The sequence below is a fragment of the Scyliorhinus canicula genome, chromosome 15 (assembly GCF_902713615.1).
Source record: "Scyliorhinus canicula chromosome 15, sScyCan1.1, whole genome shotgun sequence".
NCBI classification, from domain to species: Eukaryota; Metazoa; Chordata; class Chondrichthyes; order Carcharhiniformes; family Scyliorhinidae; genus Scyliorhinus; species Scyliorhinus canicula.
Genome location: NC_052160.1, coordinates 144582024 through 144602133, shown reverse-complemented (window position 1 = coordinate 144602133; position 20110 = coordinate 144582024). Strand labels below are relative to the sequence as shown.

General features: G+C 48.2%; 1 protein-coding gene across 8 annotated transcripts in view; it reads left to right on the top strand.

The window, feature by feature from the left end:
• The window catches only part of LOC119978658 (cleavage and polyadenylation specificity factor subunit 6-like), a 124186-nt gene that overhangs the window by 45650 nt on the left and 58426 nt on the right, over positions 1-20110 (top strand). For 7 of the 8 annotated variants that reach the window (XR_005463526.1, XR_005463525.1, XR_005463529.1 and 4 more), the window contains exon 7: positions 5527-5600. Coding sequence is in view for 3 of the 8 variants with exons in the window: in XM_038820445.1 (XP_038676373.1) it covers positions 5527-5600 (74 nt within the window). In the remaining 5 variants the exon portion in view is untranslated. Of the gene's footprint in view, positions 1-5526; positions 5601-15026; positions 16390-20110 lie in introns of those variants that run through there. The other variant, XM_038820447.1, reaches the window with a different exon arrangement.

Sequence of the window (20110 nt, the reverse complement as noted above, 5' to 3'; positions counted from 1 at the left end):
CGATTGCATGGGAAGGTGCCATGGGTGATGGGAGAGGTATTGGGTATGGTGGAGGAGTGGACTAGATTGTCTCGGAGGTAACAGTCTCTGCGGAATGCTGACAGAGGGAGTGAAGGGAAGATGTGTATGGTGGTGGCATCACTCTGGAGTTGGTGAAAATGGCGGAGGATTATGCTTTGCATACGGAGACTGAAATGAAATGAAATGAAAATCGCTTATTGTCACGAGTAGGCTTCAATGAAGTTACTGTGAAAAGCCCCTAGTCACCACATTCCGCCGCCTGTCCGGGGAGGCTGGTACGGGAATCGAACCGTGCTGCTGGCCTGCTTGGTCTGCTTTAAAAGCCAGCGATTTAGCCTGGTAAGCTAAACCAGCCCCTGGTGGGATGAAATGTGAGAACGAGGGGGACTCTATCCTTATCTGGAGGGAGTGGAGGGGTTTACAAGTTGGCTTGTAATGCTGAACAAGGCCAGCAGCGCCGGTTCAATTCCCGTACCGGCCTCCGCGCCGGAATGTGGTGACGAGGGGCTTTTCACAGTAACTTCATTGAAGCCGATTTGTGACAATGAGTGATTATTATTATACAGTATAAATATTTCCCACTTTCTCTGTCTTTAGCTTTGACAAAGGGTCACCTGGACTCGAAATGTTAGCTTCTTTCTCTCTCGACAGATGCTGCAGACCTGCTGAGATTTTCCAGCATTTTCTTTTTGGTTTCAGTCAGACACAGTTACTTTTACTAGGTGTTGTACCGTTTTACTAGGTGTTGTACCGTTTTACTAGGTGTTGTACCGTTTTACTAGGTGTTGTACCGTTGGAACCTCTGATGCGCTCGACCAGTTTATTTACTCAAACGTTTTACCCATGTGTCTTTATTTACGAGATGAACAAAGGACAAAACAGGTTCACAGTTTAACCCAATTTTATTAATAATTATATTACTCAAGAAAATCTGACTCAGACTCACAGCTGAGCTTTGGGTTTTACCCGCACTGAGTAAAGGAGGCTGGCAGGCTTCAATCACTCGATGTTGATGTCTTGTCTGGGTTCGAAACCCTTTCTTCTTGCGATGGTTGTGCCTGGGCAACTCCGAGGTTATCGCTGAAGATCTGTTTGATGCTGCTTTCTTTATACTGGGAAGCTTGAATTGAGTCATATATATAGGCTTACCACTGGCCATTGTCCTAGCTAGACCCCACTGGTTAATGGGAAAGGCAAGATACTCCTGTTTATCCATGATGGTTCAATCAAGACCCATTGTCCTCTGAAACTCCCCTTGTCCGACCAGCCTTTAGCTCATTAAGGAGTCTGATGGCTTCTTTTGTCTGTTCTTCGTCCTGCTGCAAAGTTGATCACCTGTGTCTGTTACATATTCATAGTCTTTGGAGTGGGTAATCACAAAGTCCATATAACAATAACAGGTTTATGCCTTGACTTGGGTGCTTTTGCAGATAGCCAGTATCGATTACAGCAAGACTCTCATGAGACAGTTTCTGTTCCTGGCCAATGTGTGTCTTCTCAGCCTGTTTTCAGTACCACATAGGGCTCCTTGATGCCAGGATCAATAAAATGCCATCTTGATGTCAAGGGCAGTTACTCTCATCTCACCTCTGCAGTTCATCTCTTTCCTCTGTATTTGAACCAAGACTGTAATGAGTTGAGTGCCTGGACAGGGGCCACACTGAGCAGCAGGTTGTTGCTGAGCAAGTGCTGCTTGACAGCAATGTCACTTTTCTGATGATCGTGAGTAGACTGGAGGGGTGGTAATTGGCCACGGTGGATATGTCCTGCTCTTTGTAGTCATGACACACCTATACAATTTTCCACGTTATTGTGTAGATGCCAATGTTGTAGCTGTACTAGAACAGCTTGGCTAGGGGCATAGCTAGTTCTGGAACACACATCTTCAGGACATTTGACGGAACATTGTTGGAGCCCATAGCCTTTGCAGTATCCAATTCCATCAGCTGTTTCTTGATATCACATGGAAGAATAACATTGACTGAAAACTGGCACCTGTGATGCTAGGGACCTCTGAAGGGAAATGGATCATCCAATTGGAACATCTGGTTGCAAAAGGTTGCAAATGCTTCATCCTCGTCTTTACACGGGTGTGCTGGGCATCACCATCAGTGATATTCGTGGTGCCTCCTGCTCCTGTTAGTCACCCTCCACCAATCACGTCTGGTTTTGGCAGGACTGCATAGCTTCGATATGATCCGTTGGTTCTGTCGCATGCTGCTTCCATTGTTTGGCATGCAAATATTCCCGTGCTTCACTAGGTTGTCACCCCAATTTTAGATTTGTCTGGTGCTGTCCCTGACTTCCTTTATCAGCCTTGGATACCTTGTCCTCCCCTTAGCATGTTTCCTCCTCCTTGGGATGAATTTCTGTTGTGCCTCCTGAATAACCCCCCAAAACCTCTGCCATTGCTGTTCCACTATCTTTCCTGCTCGGCTCCCCTTCCAATCAACTCTGACCAGCTCCTCCCTCATGTCTTTGTAGTTACCTTTATTCAATTGTAATACGGTTACATCTGATTCCTGCTTCGCTCTCTCAAACTGCAGGGCAAATTGTATCACATTGTGGTCACTGCTCCCTAAGGGTTCCTTCACCTTAAGATCCCTAATCAAGTCTGCCTCATTACACATCACCAAATCCAAAATTGCTGGTTCCCTAGTGGGCTCTACCAAAAGCTACTCCAAAGCACTATCTCATTGACATCCCATAAATTCCATTTCTTGGGATCCACTACCAACCTGATTTTCACAGTTCCCCTGCATATTGAAGTCCCCCATGATTATTGTAATATTGCATTTTTTACATGTCGTTTCCATCTCCTGATTAATTTTCTGCCTCTACATCCTGACTACTGCTAGGGGGCTTGTACATAACTCCCATCAGGGTATTTTCCTTTTGCAATAGCTCAACTCTACCCACACAGATTCTATGCCTTCTGATCCTATATCGCTTTTTGCTATCAATTTAATTTCATTTCTTACTAACAATGCAACTCCGCCCCATCTGCCTGTCCTTTCGATAGGACACATATCCTTGGGTATTTAGATCCCAGTCCTGACCCCCTTGCAACCACGTCTCTGTGATGCTCACAACATTGTACCCTCCAATTTCAATATGTGCTACAAGCTCATTTACCTTGTTTCGTATACTGCACGCATTTCAGTACAATACCTTCAGTCCTGTGTTAACCCACCACCCCCTTCTCATAGTTGTCCCCTTTTCTGCTGCGCCTGAAGTTAGATTCCTGCCGCTTTCTATACTGTGTTCTATTACTTGATCTGGAAACGTTCCTCCCAATATTGAGTTTAAAGCCCTAACTGCAGCCCCAGTTATACAATTCACCAGGACACTGCTCTCAGGATGATTCAGGGGAAGACTGTCCCATCGAATCAGCTCCCCCCTTCCCCTCTCCTTCCCCGGTATTGGTGATAATGTTCCATGAATTCAGACAGATTTCTCCTAGATCAACCTCTGAGCCACACATTTAACTCTTTAAATTTATTGGCCCTGTGCCAATTAGCTCGTGGCTCAGGTAGTAATCCAGAGATTATTACCTCAATGCTGGGTGATCATGTTTCATTCCTTTTTGTAGACTTTGAGCAGTTAGACACAACTGAATGACGTTCGCCATTTCACAGGACAGTTAAGAGTCAACCACATTAGTGTAGGTTCGATGTCACTTGTAGGCCAGAGCAGAAGGATGGTGGATGTCCTTCCTAAAGGACATAGTGAACCAGGTGGGCTTTTTTACGATTATAGTTTCATGGTCACGATTAGACTAGTTTTTAATTCCATATTTATAAATTGAACTTAAATTTCACTAGTTGCCGTGTTAGGATTTGAAGCTGGACCTCTGAATTACTGGTCCTGTCACAACTGCCTTTCCGAAAATGAGATTTAGTATAAAAAAAACATTTTATTGAGGCATTTATAATTTATAACAATAAATGGTACAAATATAAGAGATTTAATTTTGTCTTCGACAGCGATCTCTAGATGTTTTCCCACCACTGATATTGGACGAACTGGCTTGTATCCATGCTGTCACTTTCTTTATTCCATAGGCCTGTCAGCAAAGATGAGACCCAGTATGTGGCAATTTATGAAACATATATGTTGGGAGTCTGTACACCCGCTAACTGCATCATCCTCATCAATCCTCTGTCATCCCACTAAACCAATCCTTTCAGCTTTCTTCAGAAACTCGTTCCTCCTTTTGCATTTTTGGTTTTCCAGTTTATATAAAGATAATTAAGTCCTCCATTGTCAGTACTCCAGCTTTTGCACCTCTCTAATTTTCTTGCAATATGCTCCTCTGTATCTCTCCCATTTGTTGGTGGCTAATAGAATATGCCCAGCAATGCAATGGAACCTCTATTAACTTAACACTATCCAAATAGATTTTGTTCTTGACTGCTCCAGGACGTCCTCTTCCCCCCAACATGAATATTTTTCTTAATACTACCGCCCCTCTTTTTTCCTTCCCTGTTTTTCCTGTACACCATGTATCCAAGAATATTGCTTACCTGGTCCTGTCCCCTTTTAATCATATTTTTATTATCACCACAGCATTGGCTGCCTGTGGCTCTTGCAGCTCACTAACCTTAATTGCCTAGTTTGGTGCCGTTACATACATGAACCGGAAACTTGAATTCAATCTTGCTGTTTAGTCTGACTGGATCCAAAATCTTGCAGTTTCATACTGTAGTGCTAACTGGGTCTTGCCATCCTTTGTGTATTTCGTTTATCCTTCCAAATGTTGCTTCCTGGTTTCCATCCCCTTTGCTAAGTTAGTTAAGCTCCTTCTGATAGCAGTAGCCAACTGCCCCAAAGCGACAATAGTCCCGGCTTTGTTCATTGGGCTATACACATCTCCCCTTCCCCCAGTGGTCCCAAATACTCAGGAACCTAAAACCCATCTTCCTGCACCAACTCTGCAGCCATACATGAATCTGCTCTATTCCTTTTTAATGCTCAAGTGCATGACACCAGGAGTAATCCAGAGATTGCTACCTATTGAAATCCTGTTAGCCAATCTCATCCCCAACTCCCTAAAATCAGCGTACACACTCTCATCCCTCTTTCTACCTATGTTGTTGGTACCAATATGGCAGACAACCTCTGGCTGCCCATCCTCCCCCCTCAGAGTCCTCTACAGCTGCTCAGTGACATCTTGGCCCTGGCACCAGGAAGGCAACATACTGTCCAGGATGCAGGTTTTCAGCTTCAGGAAGGCAGTGGAGTAGTGTGACGGGACCAGTAATTCAGAGGCCCAGATTCAAATCTGCGGAAAATGCCGTGCAACATGAAGGAAACTGCAGTCTAGAATATTTATTGAACCACAGTATTCTGAAAGATCTTGGCTGCACAGTGCATCTTTCACCTTTGAGAAATAAAAGTATTTCTGGCATTTTGATGAAGGTTCCATCTTCAGTCTATTGTCATACACTCGAGTTCTACTGATATTTTTTGCTTGCTAACATTAATATGTTGATTGTTTTAAAGGGAAACTAGTATTCAGGAGAATCTGCAAAGCAACAAGGAACTCGATGGAATTTGTTCAACTCATCAAAACAAAGGTAGGTTTGGTGATATATAATCTTTATTAGTGCCCCAAGTAGGCTTACATTAACACTGCAATGAAGTTACTGTGAAAATCCCCTCGTCGCCACACTCCGGCGCCTGTTCGGGTACACAGAGGGAGAATTCAGAATGTCCAATTTACCTAACAAGCGTGTCTTTCGGGGCTTGTGGGAGGAAACCGGAGCACCCGGAGGAAATCCACACAGACACGGGGAGAACGTGCAGAATCAGCACAGTGACCAAGCCAGGAATCGAACCCGGGTCCCTGGCACTATGAGGCAACAGTGCTAACCACTGTGCTACCGTGTCACCCATGAGGCAACTGAATATTCGCTCAACTTATATTTTAGTTAATATGAATAAATATACTTCCTATAAATAGATGTACACCTATGTATGAACTAGAAAACAGTGTAGAATTCGTAACGGTGCACTACGCTTCTGCATATAGTTCTGTTTTTATATATATATTTATATATATATTTATTTATTTTGAAAAAAATAATACTTTTAACTTTCCCTTCCTAGTTTTCCAAAATGGTTTTGCTATAGGGTATGTTAATTCAAACATCTGTCAATTGCCTTGTGTGCGGGGGCGCGGGGGGAAGTGAAATGGAACAAGAACCCAGTACAGACGTTCAAAAGAGATAACAAAGCAGAAAATGCAGGGAAACCTCAGCGGGTCTGGCAGCATCTGTGGAGAGAGAAGCAGTATTAACGTTTCAAGTCTGTGTGCCTCTTCAGAGCTCTCTACTTCTTTCAGATTTTCAGCAACTGCGGTATTTTGCCTTTATTTTAGTGCTTAATTCAAAAATGGTATCCAGACTCCCAGGGAATGGAGAGTAGAAAGTTCCCATTCAGTGCTGCTATCAGCTTCAAATGTGGAGCAAGTTTGAAGCTGCCGGACCTCGGTTTACTTACCTGGACATTGTTAGGCACATTCCACAGTTTCCAAAACTAGACTGTGCAGTGGTTATTGCCGGTGAAAGTTTTAAAAAATATATAATTGTCATCACCTTTCAAATACAGTGAGATCAGAGATCCTGGACTAAAGTGGATTGTGTTACAACAATGTGTTCAGAGTTGAGTTTCAGGAGCCTCCGAGGGGATGAAAGTGAGACAGAGAGGCAGAGATGTGTAGGGTAGATATTCCACATCTCAGAACAAAGGCCGCTGAAGGTGTGGGCAGCACAGGTGGGGGCCATTGAAATTGGGGATAGTCAAGGGGCCAGAATTAGAGGAGTGTGGATATCTTAGAGATGTGGCTTGAGGGAGTTGAAAACCAGGATGAGAATTTTACAATCAAGACTGAACTGGAGTGAGGAAATGTGTAGGTCAGTGAGCACATGGATGGAGGTGAGTATTATCGATGCAAAAGTCATGGGCAGCAGAATTTTAATCACCTCAAGTTTGCAGAATAAAGTGAATCACTAGCCAGTAGTCCATTTGAATAGTCAAGTATTGAGGCAACATAAGCATGAATGAGACTTTCAGCTGAAGATGAGTTGGCAGAGGTGACTTTACGCCAGGTTACAGAGCTGAAAATAGGCAGTTTGTTTAGTGATGGCATGAATGAGGTTAAAGTTTCATTTCCAGGTCAAATGTGACATGAAGGTGAACAGAATGGTTTAATCCCTGACTATTGCCAGGGGCAATAAATATCTACAAATGAAGTCGTCAATGTACATGTGCAAACAGGGTGGCACGTGGCACAGTGGTTAGCACTGCAGCCTGGGGCGCTGAGGACCCGGGTTCGATCCCGGCCCGGGGTCACTGTCTGTGTGGAGTTTGCACATTCTCTCTGTGTCTGCGTGGGTCTCACCCCCACAACCCAAAGATGAGGATTAGTGGATTGGCCATGCTAAATTGCCTCTTAATTGAAAAAAAATAATTGGGTACTCTAAATTTAAAAAAAAATTGTACATGTGCAAACTATTACAGCTTTTGGATTATGTTGCCAAGGGACAACATGTAGTTAAGAAACAGGAGGAGAGCCAGTATGGACCCTTGGTGAACACTAGAGATAATGGTGCACGAGCAGGGAAAGAAATCATTGCAAATGATACTGTGACTGCAATTAGATAGAAAAGAATGGAACCAGGTGAGGGCAGTTGCACCCAGTTCGATGACCACACGATATAGGAGCAGAAGTAGGCCATTCGGCCCATCAAATCTGCTCCACCATTTAATGAGGTCATGACTGAACTGACACAATCTCCATTCCACTTTCCTGCTGTATCCCCATAACCGTTGATTCTTTTACTGATTGAAATCTGTCTATCTCAGCCTTGAAACATATACGGACCCAGCCTCTGCAGCCCTCTGTGACAAAGAATTCCACAGATTCGTACAGCCGCTGAGAGAAGAAATTACTTCTCATCTTTGTGTTAAATGGGCTGGAATATTCTGGGATTGTGTCCTCTGGTCCTAGACTTTCCCGCAAAGGAAAACAACCTCTTAGCATTAATTCAAGCAAGCCCCCTGCAAATCCTACCTGTCTCAATAAGGTCACCCCTCATTCTTCTAAACTCCAATGAGTACAGGCTCAACCTCTGCTTCTCAGAAAATCCCACCATACCAGGGATCGACCTCATCTAGACTGCTTCCAACGCCAGTCTATCTTTCCCCCGATCAGGGAACCAAAATTGCTCTCACTATTCCTGGTGCAGTCTAACTCGTGCCTTGTATAATTTTAGCAAGACTTCCCTATTTTTATATTCCATTCCCTTTGAAATAAAGATCAATATTCCATTTGCCTTCCCTATCACCTGCTGAACTTGCATGTCAGCGTTTTGTCATTTATGCATGTGGACCCCAAATCCCTCTTTTCTGCAGTCTGTCTCCATTTAAATAATATTCAGATCCTTTATTCTTCCTACCAAAATGCGTAACATCACATTTTCCTACATTATATTCTATCTGCGAAGTTTTTCTCACTCACTTAACCTTTCTCTATGCCTCTTTAGACTTGTGTTATCTTCGCCACTTGCCGTCTGAACTTTTTGTGTCATCTGCGAACTTTGCAAAAGTACATTCCCTTCCCTTGTCCAAGTTAATATATATATTGCAAATAATTGTGGCTCCAGCACTCATCCCCGTGGCACTCCCATCAGTTGCACTTTGCCATCCTGAAAATGTCCCTCTTAGCCCAACTCTATCTTCTATTAATTAATCAATCCTCTATCCAAGCAAATGTACTTTCCCCCAACAGCATGGGCTCTTTTTATTTAAAAAAAAATAATTTTTATTAAGGTTTTCAAAAACATATCAGAAACATAAATAACAACAAGAAAACCGTATTAACAACAACAACAAAAAAGAAAAAACACTAACCCCCAAAACGAAATCCCACCCCTCAGTAACTCCAAAAAGAAGAAATAGCTAAGCACTCGGCATATTCAATAGACACATATACACATTTCTCCCTTCCCCCGCAACAACACCCCCCCCCCCCCCCCCGGGTTGCTGCTGCCGGCCTATTTTCCTATCGTTCTGCCAGGAAGTCCAGGAAAGGCTGCCACCGCCTAAAGAACCCCTGTACTGATCCCCTCAGGGCAAATTTCATCTTCTCCAATTTGATGAACCCCACCATATCATTGATCCAGGCCTCCACGCTTGGGGGCCTCGCATCCTTCCATTGAAGCAAAATCCTCCGCCGGGCTACTAGGGACGCAAACTAGGAACACCGGCCTCTTTCGCCTCCTGCACTCCCGGCTCCACTGCAACCCCAAAAATTGCGAGCCCCCAGCCTGGCTTGACCCTGGATCCTACCACCCTCGACACCGTCCTTGCTACCCCCTTCCAAAACTCCCCCAGCGCTGGGCATGCCCAAAACATATGGACGTGGTTCGCTGGGCTCCCCGAGCACTTAGCACACCTGTCTTCGCCCCCGAAAAACCTATTCATCCTCGTCCCCGTCATGTGGGCCCTGTGCAGCACCTTGAACTGTATGAGGCTCAGCCTCGCACAGGAAGAGGAGGAATTCACTCTCTCCAGGGCATCCGCCCACGTCCCCTCCTCAATCTCCTCACCCAGCTCCTCTTCCCATTTAACCTACAGCTCCCCCACCGAGGCCTCATCCACCTCCTGCATGACATGGTACACGTCTGAAATCCTCCCCCCTCCAACCCGCACCCCAGAGAGCACCCTGTCCCATACCCCATGTGGGGGCAGCAGAGGGAACCCCACCACCTGCCGCCTGGCAAACGCCCTAACCTGCATGTACCTAAACCTGTTCCCTGGGGGAGCCCAAACTTCCCCTCTAACTCACCCAGGCTCGCAAACCTCCCACCCACAAACAGGTCCCTCAACCTCCTAATACCTACCCTGTGCCAGCCAGGAAACCCGCCATCGATGCTCCCTGGAACAAACCGGTAGTTACCCCGTATCGGGGACTCCATTGCCCCCAGATTTTGAGGGTAGCCGCCACAACCGGGCTCATGGTATACCTCGTTCGAGGGAGCAGCAACGGCGCCGTTACCAGCGCCTCCAGGCTCGTGTCCACGCAGGACGCCATCTCCATCCTCTTCCATGCTGCCCCTGCCCCGTCCATTACCCACTTAACGCACCATCGCTGCGTTGGCAGCCCAATAGTACCCACAGAGGTTGGGCAACGCCAGCCTCCCCCCTATCCCTGCCCCACTGCAAAAACACCCTTCTCACCCTCGGAGTCCCATGCGCCCATACAAATCCCGTGATACTCCTGTTGACCCTCCTAAAAAAAGGCCTTCTGGATAAGGATGGGAAGGCACTGGAACAAGAACAAAAACCTCGGGAGCACTGTCATTTTGTCGGACTGTACCCTGCCCGCCAGCGACAGCGGCAACATGCCCCGTCTTTTAAACTCCTCCTCCATTTGCTCCACCAGCCTAGTGAGGTTAAGTTTGTGAAGGGCCCCCCAGCTCCTAGCCACCTGGACTCCCAGGTACCGAAAGCTCCTCCCTGCCCTTTTCAGTGGGAGCCTACAATCCCCACCTCTTGATCCCCCGGGTGCACGACGAACAGCTCACTCTTACCCAGGTCGAGCTTATACCCAGAAAAGCCCCCAAATTCCTTAAGGGTCTTCATCTCCTCCGGCATTCACCCCACTGGGTCCGCCACATACAGCAGCAAGTCATCTGCGTAGAGTGACACTCAGTGCTCCTCCTCACCCCGCACCAGACCCCTCCAATTCCCCGACTCCCTCAACGCCATGGCCAGGGGCTTAGTTGCCAACGCAAAGAGCAAGGGGGACAGGGGACACCCCTGTCTCGTCCCCCGTTACAACCGAAAGTACTCCGATCTCCTCCTACTTGTGGCTACACTTGCCATCGGGGCCTCATATGACAGCCTCACCCAACTGACAAACCCCTCCCAGAACCCAAACCTTTCCAGCACCTCCCACAAGTACCCCCACTCAACCCTATCAAAGGCCTTCTCCGCGTCTAATGCTACCACTATCTCCGCCTCCCCTTCTACCGCCGGCATCATGATAACATTCAGAAGCCTACAGATATTGGTGTTCAGCTGCCTTCCCTTCACAAACCCCGTCTGGTCCTCATGAATGACCCCGGCACACAGTCCTCTATCCTTGTGGCCAAGATCTTCGCCAACAGCTTGGCATCCACATTTAACAACGAGATCGGCCTATATGATCCACACTGCAGGGGGTCCTTGTCCCATTTAAGGATCAAGGAAATCAGCGCCTGGGACATAGTCGGGGGCAAAGCCCTCCCCTCCCTTGTTAAAGGTCCTAACCAACAGGGGGCCCAGCAGGTCTGCATACATTTTGTAAAATTCGACCGGAAACCCATCTGGCCCCGGCGCCTTCCCCGACTGCATGCTACCTATCCCTTTGACCAGCTCCTCCAGCTCAATCGGCGCCCCCAGCCCCTCCACCTGTCCCTCCTCCACCTTCGGAAATCTCAGCCTGTCTAAAAAGCGCCCAATCCCCCCCCCCCCCCCGGGGGCTCGGACCGATACAATTCCCCATAAAAGTCCCTGAAGACCCCATTAATGTCCACCTCCCTTCGCACCACATTGCCTCCCCTATCCGTCACTCCACCAATCTCCCTGGCCGCGTCGCGCTTACAAAGCTGATGCGCCAGCATCCTACTCGCCTTCTCCTCATATTCGTACACCGCTCCCTGTGCCTTCCTCCACTGAGCTTCCACCTTTCTGGTGGTCAGCAAGTCGAACTTGGCCTGAAGGTTACGTCGCTCCCCCAACAGTCCCTCCTCTGGAGCCTCCGCGTATCTCCTGTCCACCCTCACCATCTCCCCCACCAACCTCTCCCTCTCTCTTTGCTCTCCCCTCTCCCTATGGGCTCGGATGGAAATCAACTCCCCTCGAATCACCGCCTTCAATGCTTCCCAAACCGTTCCCACCCGGACCTCCCCATTATCATTGGCCTCTAAGTACCTCTTGATACACCCCCAAACCCGCCCACCCACCTTCTCATCCGCCAGCAGTCCCACCTCCAGGCACCAGAGCGGGCGCTGGTCCCTCTCCTCCCCCAGCTCAAGGTCTACCCAGTGCGGGGCATGGTCCGAAATGTCTATTGGCGAATACTCTGCATCCTCCACCCTCGAAATCAGCCCCCTGCTCAGGACAAAAAAATCGATCCGGGAATAGGCTTTATGCACGTGGGAAAAAAATGAATACTCCCTGGCCGTCGGCCTCGCGAACCTCCACGGATCCACCCCTCCCATCTCGTCCATAAACACACTCAATACCTTAGCCGCCGCGGGCCTCCTGCCCGTCCTGGACATGGATTGATTCAATGCGGGATCCAGCACTGTGTTAAAGTCCCCCCCAGTATCAAGCCCCCCATCACGAGATCCGGAATGCGGCCCAACATGCGCCGCATAAAACCCGCATTGTCCCAATTTGGGGCGTAGACATTCACCATCACATACCTCCCTCCACTGTCAGCCACCACCTTTGACTCCTCAAACAATACCCTTTTTCCCACCAGAATTGCCACCCCCTGATTTTTTGCATCCAGCCCCGAATGAAACACCTGGCCTATCCAGCCCTTCCTCAGTCTAACCTGGTCCGCCACCTTCAGGTGCGTCTGCTGGAGCATAGCTACGTCCGCCTTCAGCCCCCTCAGGTGCGTAAACACCCGGGCCCGTTTGACCAGCCTATTCAGCCCCCTCACATTCCAAGTTATCAGCCGGATCAGAGGGCTCCCTGCTCCCCTCCCCTGCCGACTAGCCATCACCCGTCCCCTGCCCGCCCCTCGCTCGGTCCGTTCCCCACGGCGGCAAACCCCCACCCCGGCCCCCCCCGCATACTCCAGCTCCTTCCTGGCCATTTCAGCAGCAACCCGGCACCCCCCCCCCCCCCAAAGGCTCGGACCCCTCCCAGCCGCGTTACTCCCTCCGTAGCCAGCTAACTTCCGGCAGCTCCCACCACACCTCCGAACCCTCCCAACGTGGGGCTACTCCTCCTCCCCCAGACCCATCAGCAGACCCTCCTCCTCCCCCTCCCGCTCTTGCGCGGGAAAAAAGCCCGCGCTTCTCAGCTCCAACTCTGCCCCCATCCACCCTCAGCACGGGAAACAGAAGAAAAGCCCGCGCTTTCCCTCTGCCCCCGCAAAAAAAAGACAGCACCCCACCCACCCTAGAAACAACGCACAACCAGCTTAAAACAGCATAAAACAGAGACCCTTCCCACCAAAAGTTAACACAGTTATTTACAAACCCCCGACCCTCAGTCAGAGTCCAACTTCTCGGCCCGCACAAAGGCCCACGCCTCCTCCGGGGACTCGAAATAAAAGTGCCGGTCCTTGTAGGTGACCCACAGAAGTGCCGGCTGTAACATGCCAAGCTTCACACACTTTCTGTGGAGCACCGCCTTCGTCCGGTTGTACCCGGCCCTCCGCTTGGCCACCTCCGCACTCCAGTCCTGGTAGATCCGCACTACCGTGTTCTCCTACTTGCTGCTCCCCTCCTTCTTGGCCCACCTAAGCATGCACTCGCAGTCAACGAACTGGTGGAACCGCACCAGCACCGCCCGTGGCGGCTCATTCGGCTTGGGCCTCCTGGCCAGTATACTGTGGGCCCCCTCCAGCTCCAGGGGCCCCTGGAAGGACCCAGCTCCCATCAGTGAGTTCAACAAAACGACCACATAGGCCCCCAGGTCTGACCCTTCCAGCCCCTCCGTGAGGCCCAGGATCCGCAAATTATTCCGCCTCGACCGGTTCTCCATCTCCTCGAACCGCTCCTGCCACTTCTTGTGGAGCACCTCATGCATCTCCACCTGCACCGCGAGGCGCGGCCTCATCCTCTCTTTCGGAGGCTTGTTGTCGGAGCTCCCGGATCTCCACCCCCTGGGCTGTGGTGTCGCCAGCAGCTTGTCCGTAGTAGCCTTCAGCGAGTCCAGCAGCTCCACTTTGAGCTCCTGAAAACAGCGCTGGAGAGTCTCCTGCTGCACCTGCGTCCACTTCCTCTATTCCTCGAGGCCTCTGCCGGCCGCCACCTTGATTCTCTTCCCCCGCTTTTTCTTAGGCGCTGCCACCGCTTTTCTGCTGGCCCCGCTCCTGGTCAAGACCATAGACCACTGGGGATCCGCTGCAGACACCTTCCCACGCCGGGAACCGTAGAGCAAGTACCGCTGGGGGCCCTTAAAAGAGCCAAAAGTCCGTTCCTGGCGGGAGCTGCCGAACGTGCGGCTTAGCTCCGCATAGCCGTAACCGGAAGTCCTGGGCTCTTTTTATTATGTGGAGATGCCAGCGTTGGACTGGAGTGAGCGCAGTAGGAAGCCTTACAACACCAGGTTAAGGTCCCAACAGGTTTGTTTCAAATCACTAGCTTTCGGAGCACTGCTCCTTCCTCCTAAGTCTTACTGTGCTCTTTTTTTTATTAAGTAGCCTTTTGTGCAGTACCTTATTGAACACTTTTTGGAAATCCAAGTATATTTAATCTCCTGGCTCGCTGACAGTAGAGGGGTGTTGGGAGACGGATGGTGTGATTGACCAAACAGGTAGAGAAGCATGAGGAGAAAAAGTTTACCTTTGTCACTGTCACATAGCATGTCAGTTTTTTAAAAGCATATTTATTAGGATTTTATATTTTAGTAAACACCGCACCAAATTTACGAAACCAATGCAACACAGTAAACAAGGAGGACAACAGATCAACATACATGAATACAGGGGGGAATAAGAGAATAACATTATATCTGGTTCAATATAATCACAAGACATAGCTAGATAGCTTTATAAGCCCCCCAGAGACCAAGAGGGAAACAGGATGAATCTATGAAACCATGGTAAAATGGTGCACACCCTCCCACACCACATCCGCTCGCAAATACCATGCGAGTTCAGGGTAAATGTTTTGCGCCATTTTCGGCATGTACCAATATACATCTTTAACAGTACCATTGATACCACAGCCTCACCTCCTCTGATATCAATCCCATCTGCATCCATGCAGGAAGCGATCACGGATTCTTTATACCCACCCTTGCAAAAGAAAACAAAAGAAAATTCTTGGAAATCCCAGCAACTTAACCTCAGTCTCAGACCCAGTACAGAACCAACACCATTCCATACATTTGTGCGGATTGGACTGGCAACAACTTGTTTGGATTATGATCAACCCTTCAGGGCCTCCCAAGAAAAAACAGAGGAAAAAGAACTAGAGCTAGCAGAAGTAAACTACCAGATAATGGGCTCAACCAATGGGGAGGGCTGACTTGGTCCGCTCGGCCAGCTTTAACTCAACGCGACGAGCATTGTGGGTGGGATGATATAGGGCCAATGGTCGACCACAGGCCTCGAAGATCAGATACTCTATGCACCATCAAACTTGATACAGCCAGCTTCTAAATCAAGTTTACCATGGTAGTCTATCTTTAAGCTCAATTGGGAACTCTCCTGCCACCTCTCACCAGGTAGCTGGCTCATAGACACACGTTGCCCAGTCCCTGCCTCCCGAACCCATCAGGATAAAGAACACACCATGCAGCAGGATCTCAACATCTCAAAGGCAGGCCAATACCAGGGGAAGTGCTCTTCTGAATGCACAAACTCACCGAAGCGTCTCCACCATTCTTCCAAGGATACCTTACAAATCATTGAAGTGAGCTCTGAAGAACTGCAACACAGAACTGAGATCCTCATCCAGAACAACATTCTCAATGGCAGCCATCGTCCGGATGGACACCGTACCGCTGAGGCGCTAGCCTGCTGACCAGCGACAATGCCGCTGCAGGTTGAATCCCCGGCCCAGCCCACTCTGACCACCATGGTCAACCGAGGATCTTCTGCAATTTATCTCGGCTGCACTTCGCAAAACATCAGGATCCTCCAGGGCCGTGGGACAAGTCATGTATCCCAGGAAAAGACAACATGAAATATGCGCCAGGCTAAAATAAAAGATTACACGATGAGCAGAGCCAGAACTTGAGAAATGCAGCCGTCCCTGTGCTCACATCACGGGTTCCCCCCCGGATGTCATTCTTTATTTTTGGTCAGAGCCGTGTTAGCTCTGTGGCGGGGTGAAAAGCTGATTGGAAGAATTCAAACAGTGAATTCTGGAAAAGGTGGACACGGATTTGGGAGGGGAAAACGTTCAAGGGCTTTGGAGATGGGAGGGTAGTTTGTCAGGTGGTGGGGCCATGGGTAGTTTTTTTGAGGAGGGGGTAAATTTAAAGGAATCAGTGACAACATCTAAAAAGGGAGAACAAAATGCTGAATAAACGCAGATCTGGCAGCTTCTATGAAGAGAGAAACAGTTAACTTTGAGTCCATAGGGGCTGGTTTAGCTCATAGGGGCTGGTTTAGCTCACAGGGCTAAATCGCTGGCTTTTAAAGCAGACCAAGCAGGCCAGTAGCACGGTTCGATTCCTGTACCAGCCTCCCCGGATAGGCGCCGGAATGTGGCGACTAGGGGCTTTTCACAGTAACTTCATTGAAGCCTACTCGTGACAATAAGCGATTTTCATTTCATTTTCATTTTCATTTCATTTGATTTCTTCAGAAGAGACTTACTATGACTCTTAAGAGTCAACTCGACTTGAAACATTAACCTTGTTTCTGTCTTCACAGATGTTGCCAGACCTGCTGAGTTCATCCAGCATTTTTCTGTTTTTATTTGAAAATGAAATGAAATGAAAATCGCTTATTGTCACGAGTAGGCTTCAATGAAGTTACTGTGAGAAGCCCTTAGTTGCCACATTCCGGCGCCTGTCCGGGGAGGCTGGTACGGGAATCGAACCGTGCTGCTGGCCTGCTTTAAAAGCCAGTCATTTAGCTGAGTGAGCTAAACCAGCCCCTGGCTGGTAATTTCCTGCAGTATTTTGCTTTATCCAGGAAAGAGGCCTGTTATCAACCAACATGTGGACCAGGGGAGGGAATTATGGAGTCCTCAGATCAACAGGAATCGGACTGAGGGGGAGTGAGGTGGGTCTCAGCTCAGATGGGCAAAAAGGGGAAGAGATATTATTAGACAAAATGTTCCCCCTTGTGGGGCAATCTGGAACAAGAGGTCACAGATATAGATTGCGAGGCGGTAGGTTTAAAACTGAGGTGAGGAGGGACGACTTCACGCAGAGGGTGGTGAGTTTGTGGAACTCGCTGCCCCATAGTGCGGTGGAATCATAGTCATTAAATGGTTTCAAGAAGGCGATCGATATATTTCTGATTTTTAAAAAAAACCGGTTAAAAGGATGTGGGCAACAGGTGGGGAGGTGGATTTGAGACCAGGAAGAGATCAGCCATGATCTGATCGCTTGTTGCGTAGGCTGCAATCATTAAAGACTCTGACTTCATCAGCAATGGGTATTGAATTGCTTTTTGATTGCAGTTAAATTGCTGGTTTTGTAAGCGATCTGTTGTCCAAATAAATAAGCTTCAAGTGATACTATAGTGCATTCAGACTTTTTCTAAAGCAGGGTCAAACCTAAATTTGTTTGCCTAGTGCTCTTCGGGGGGGTTTAAACTAATTCAGCAGGGGGATGGGAACCTAAATTGTAGTCCCAGTGTACAGGATGTTGAGAGTAGTGAGGTCAGGGATAGGGTTAAAAGTTCGAAAGAGGGCACCGGCAAGCAAGACGCTGGTTTGAAGTGTGTCTACTTCAACACCAGGAGCATCCAGAATAAGGTGGGTGAGCTTGCAGCATGGGTTGGTACCTGGGATCTCGATGTTGTGGCGATTTCGGAGACATGGGTAGAGCAGGGACAGGAATGGTTGTTGCAGGTTCCAGGATTTAGATGTTCTGTAAGAACAGAGAAGATGGTAAAAGGAGGGGGGGGGGGGTGGCATTGTTAATCAAGGAAAGTATTACGGCGGTAGAAAGGACGTTTGAGGACTCGTCTACTGAGGTAGTATGGGCCGAGGTTAGGGAGAGGAGAGGTCACCCTGTTGGGAGTTGTCTATAGACCTCCGAATAGTTCCAGAGATGTAGAGGAAAGGATTGCAAAGATGATTCTCGACAGGAGCGAGAGTAACAGGGTAGTTGTTATGGGGGACTTTAACTTTCCAAATATTGACTGGAAACACTATAGTTCGAGTACTAGATGGGTCAGTTTTTGTACAGTGTGTGCAGGAGGGTTTTCTGACACAGTATGTAGACAGGCCAACAAGGGGTGAGGCCACATTGGATTTGGTACTGGGTAATGAACCCGGCCAGGTGTTAGATTTAGATGTAGGTGAGCACTTTGGTGATAGTGATCACAACTCGGTTATGTTTACTTTAGCAATGGGCAGGGATAGGTATATACCGCAAGGCAAGAATTATAGCTGGGGAAAGGCAATTATGATGCTATTCGGCAAGATTTAGGATGTATAGGATGGGGAAGGAAACTGCAGGGGGTGGGTACAATCGAAATGTGGAGCTTTTTCAAGGAACAGCTACTGCGTGTCCTTGATAAGTATGTACCTGTCAGGCAGGGAGGAAGTTGTCGAGCAAGGGAACCGTGGGTTTACTAAGGAAGTTGAAGCACTTGTCAAGAGGAAGAAGAAGGCTTATGTTAAGATGAGACATGAAGGCTCAGTTAGGGCACTTGAGAGTTACAAGTTAGCCAGGAAGGACCTAAAGGGAGAGTTAAGAAGAGCGAGGAGAGGACACAAAAAGTCGTTGGCGGATAGGATCAAGGAAGACCCTAAGGCTTTCTATAGGTATATCAGGAACAAAGAATGACTAGAGTAAGATTAGGGCCAAATCAAGGATAGTAGTGGAAAGTTGTGTGTGGAATCAGAGGAGATAGGGGAAGCGTTAAATGGATATTTTCATCAGTGTTTACACTGGAGAAAGACAATGTTGTCGAGAGAATACTCAGGTTCAGTCGACCAGGCTAGATGGAATTGAGGTTCAAAAGGAGGAGGTGTTAGCAATTTTGGGAAAATGTCAAAATAGATAAGTCCCCTGGGCCAGATGGGATTTATCCTAGGATTCTCTGGGAAGCCAGGGAGGAGATTGCAGAGCCTTTGTCCTTGATCTTTATGTCGTCTTTGTCGACAGGAATAGTGCCGGAAGACTGGAGGATAGCAAATGTTGTTCCCCTTGTTCAAGAAGGGGAGTAGAGACAACCCTGGTAATTATAGACCTGTGAGCCTTAACTTCGGTTGCGGGTAAAATGTTGGAAAAGGTTATAAGAGATAGGGTTTATAATCATCTTGAAAAGAACAAGTTGATTAGCGATAGTCAACACGGTTTTGTGAAGGGTAGGTCATGCCTCACAAACCTATTGAGTTTTTGAGAAGGTGACCAACAGGTGGATGAGGGTAAAGCGGTTGATGTGGTGTATATGGATTTCAGTAAGGCGTTTGATAAGGTTCCCCACGGTAGGCTATTGCAGAAAATAAGGAAGTATGGGATTGAAGGTGATTTAGCGGTTTGGATCGGTAATTGGCTAGCTGAAAGAAGACAGAGGGTGGTGGTTGATGGCAAATGTTCATCCTGGAGTTCAGTTACTAGTGGTGTACCGCAAGGATCTGTTTTGGGGCCACTGCTGTTTGTCATTTTTATAAATGACCTGGAGAGGGTGTAGAAGGATGGGTTTACTAAATTTGCAGATGACACGAAGGTCGGTGGAGTTGTGGATAGTGCTGAAGGATGTTATAGGATACAGAGGGACATAGATAAGCTGCAGAGCTGGGCTGAGAGGTGGCAGATGGAGTTTAATGTGGAAAAGTGAGGTGGTTCACTTTGGCAGGAGTAACAGGAATGCAGAGTACTGGGCTAATGGCAAGATTCTTGGTAGTGTAGATAAACAGAGAGATCTCGGCATCCAGGTACATAAATCCCTGAAAGTTGGCACCCAGGTTAATAGGGCTGTTAAGAAGGCATATGGTGTGCTAGCCTTTATCAGTAGTGGGATTGAGTTTCGGAGCCACTAGGTCATGCTGCAGCTGTACATAACTCTGGTGCGGCCGCTCCTGGAGTACTGCGTGCAGTTCTGGTCACCACATTATAGGAAGGATGTGGAAGCTTTGGAAAGGTTCAGAGGAGATTTACTAGGATATTGCCTGGTATGGAGGGAAGGTCTTACGAGGAAAGGCTCAGGGACTTGAGG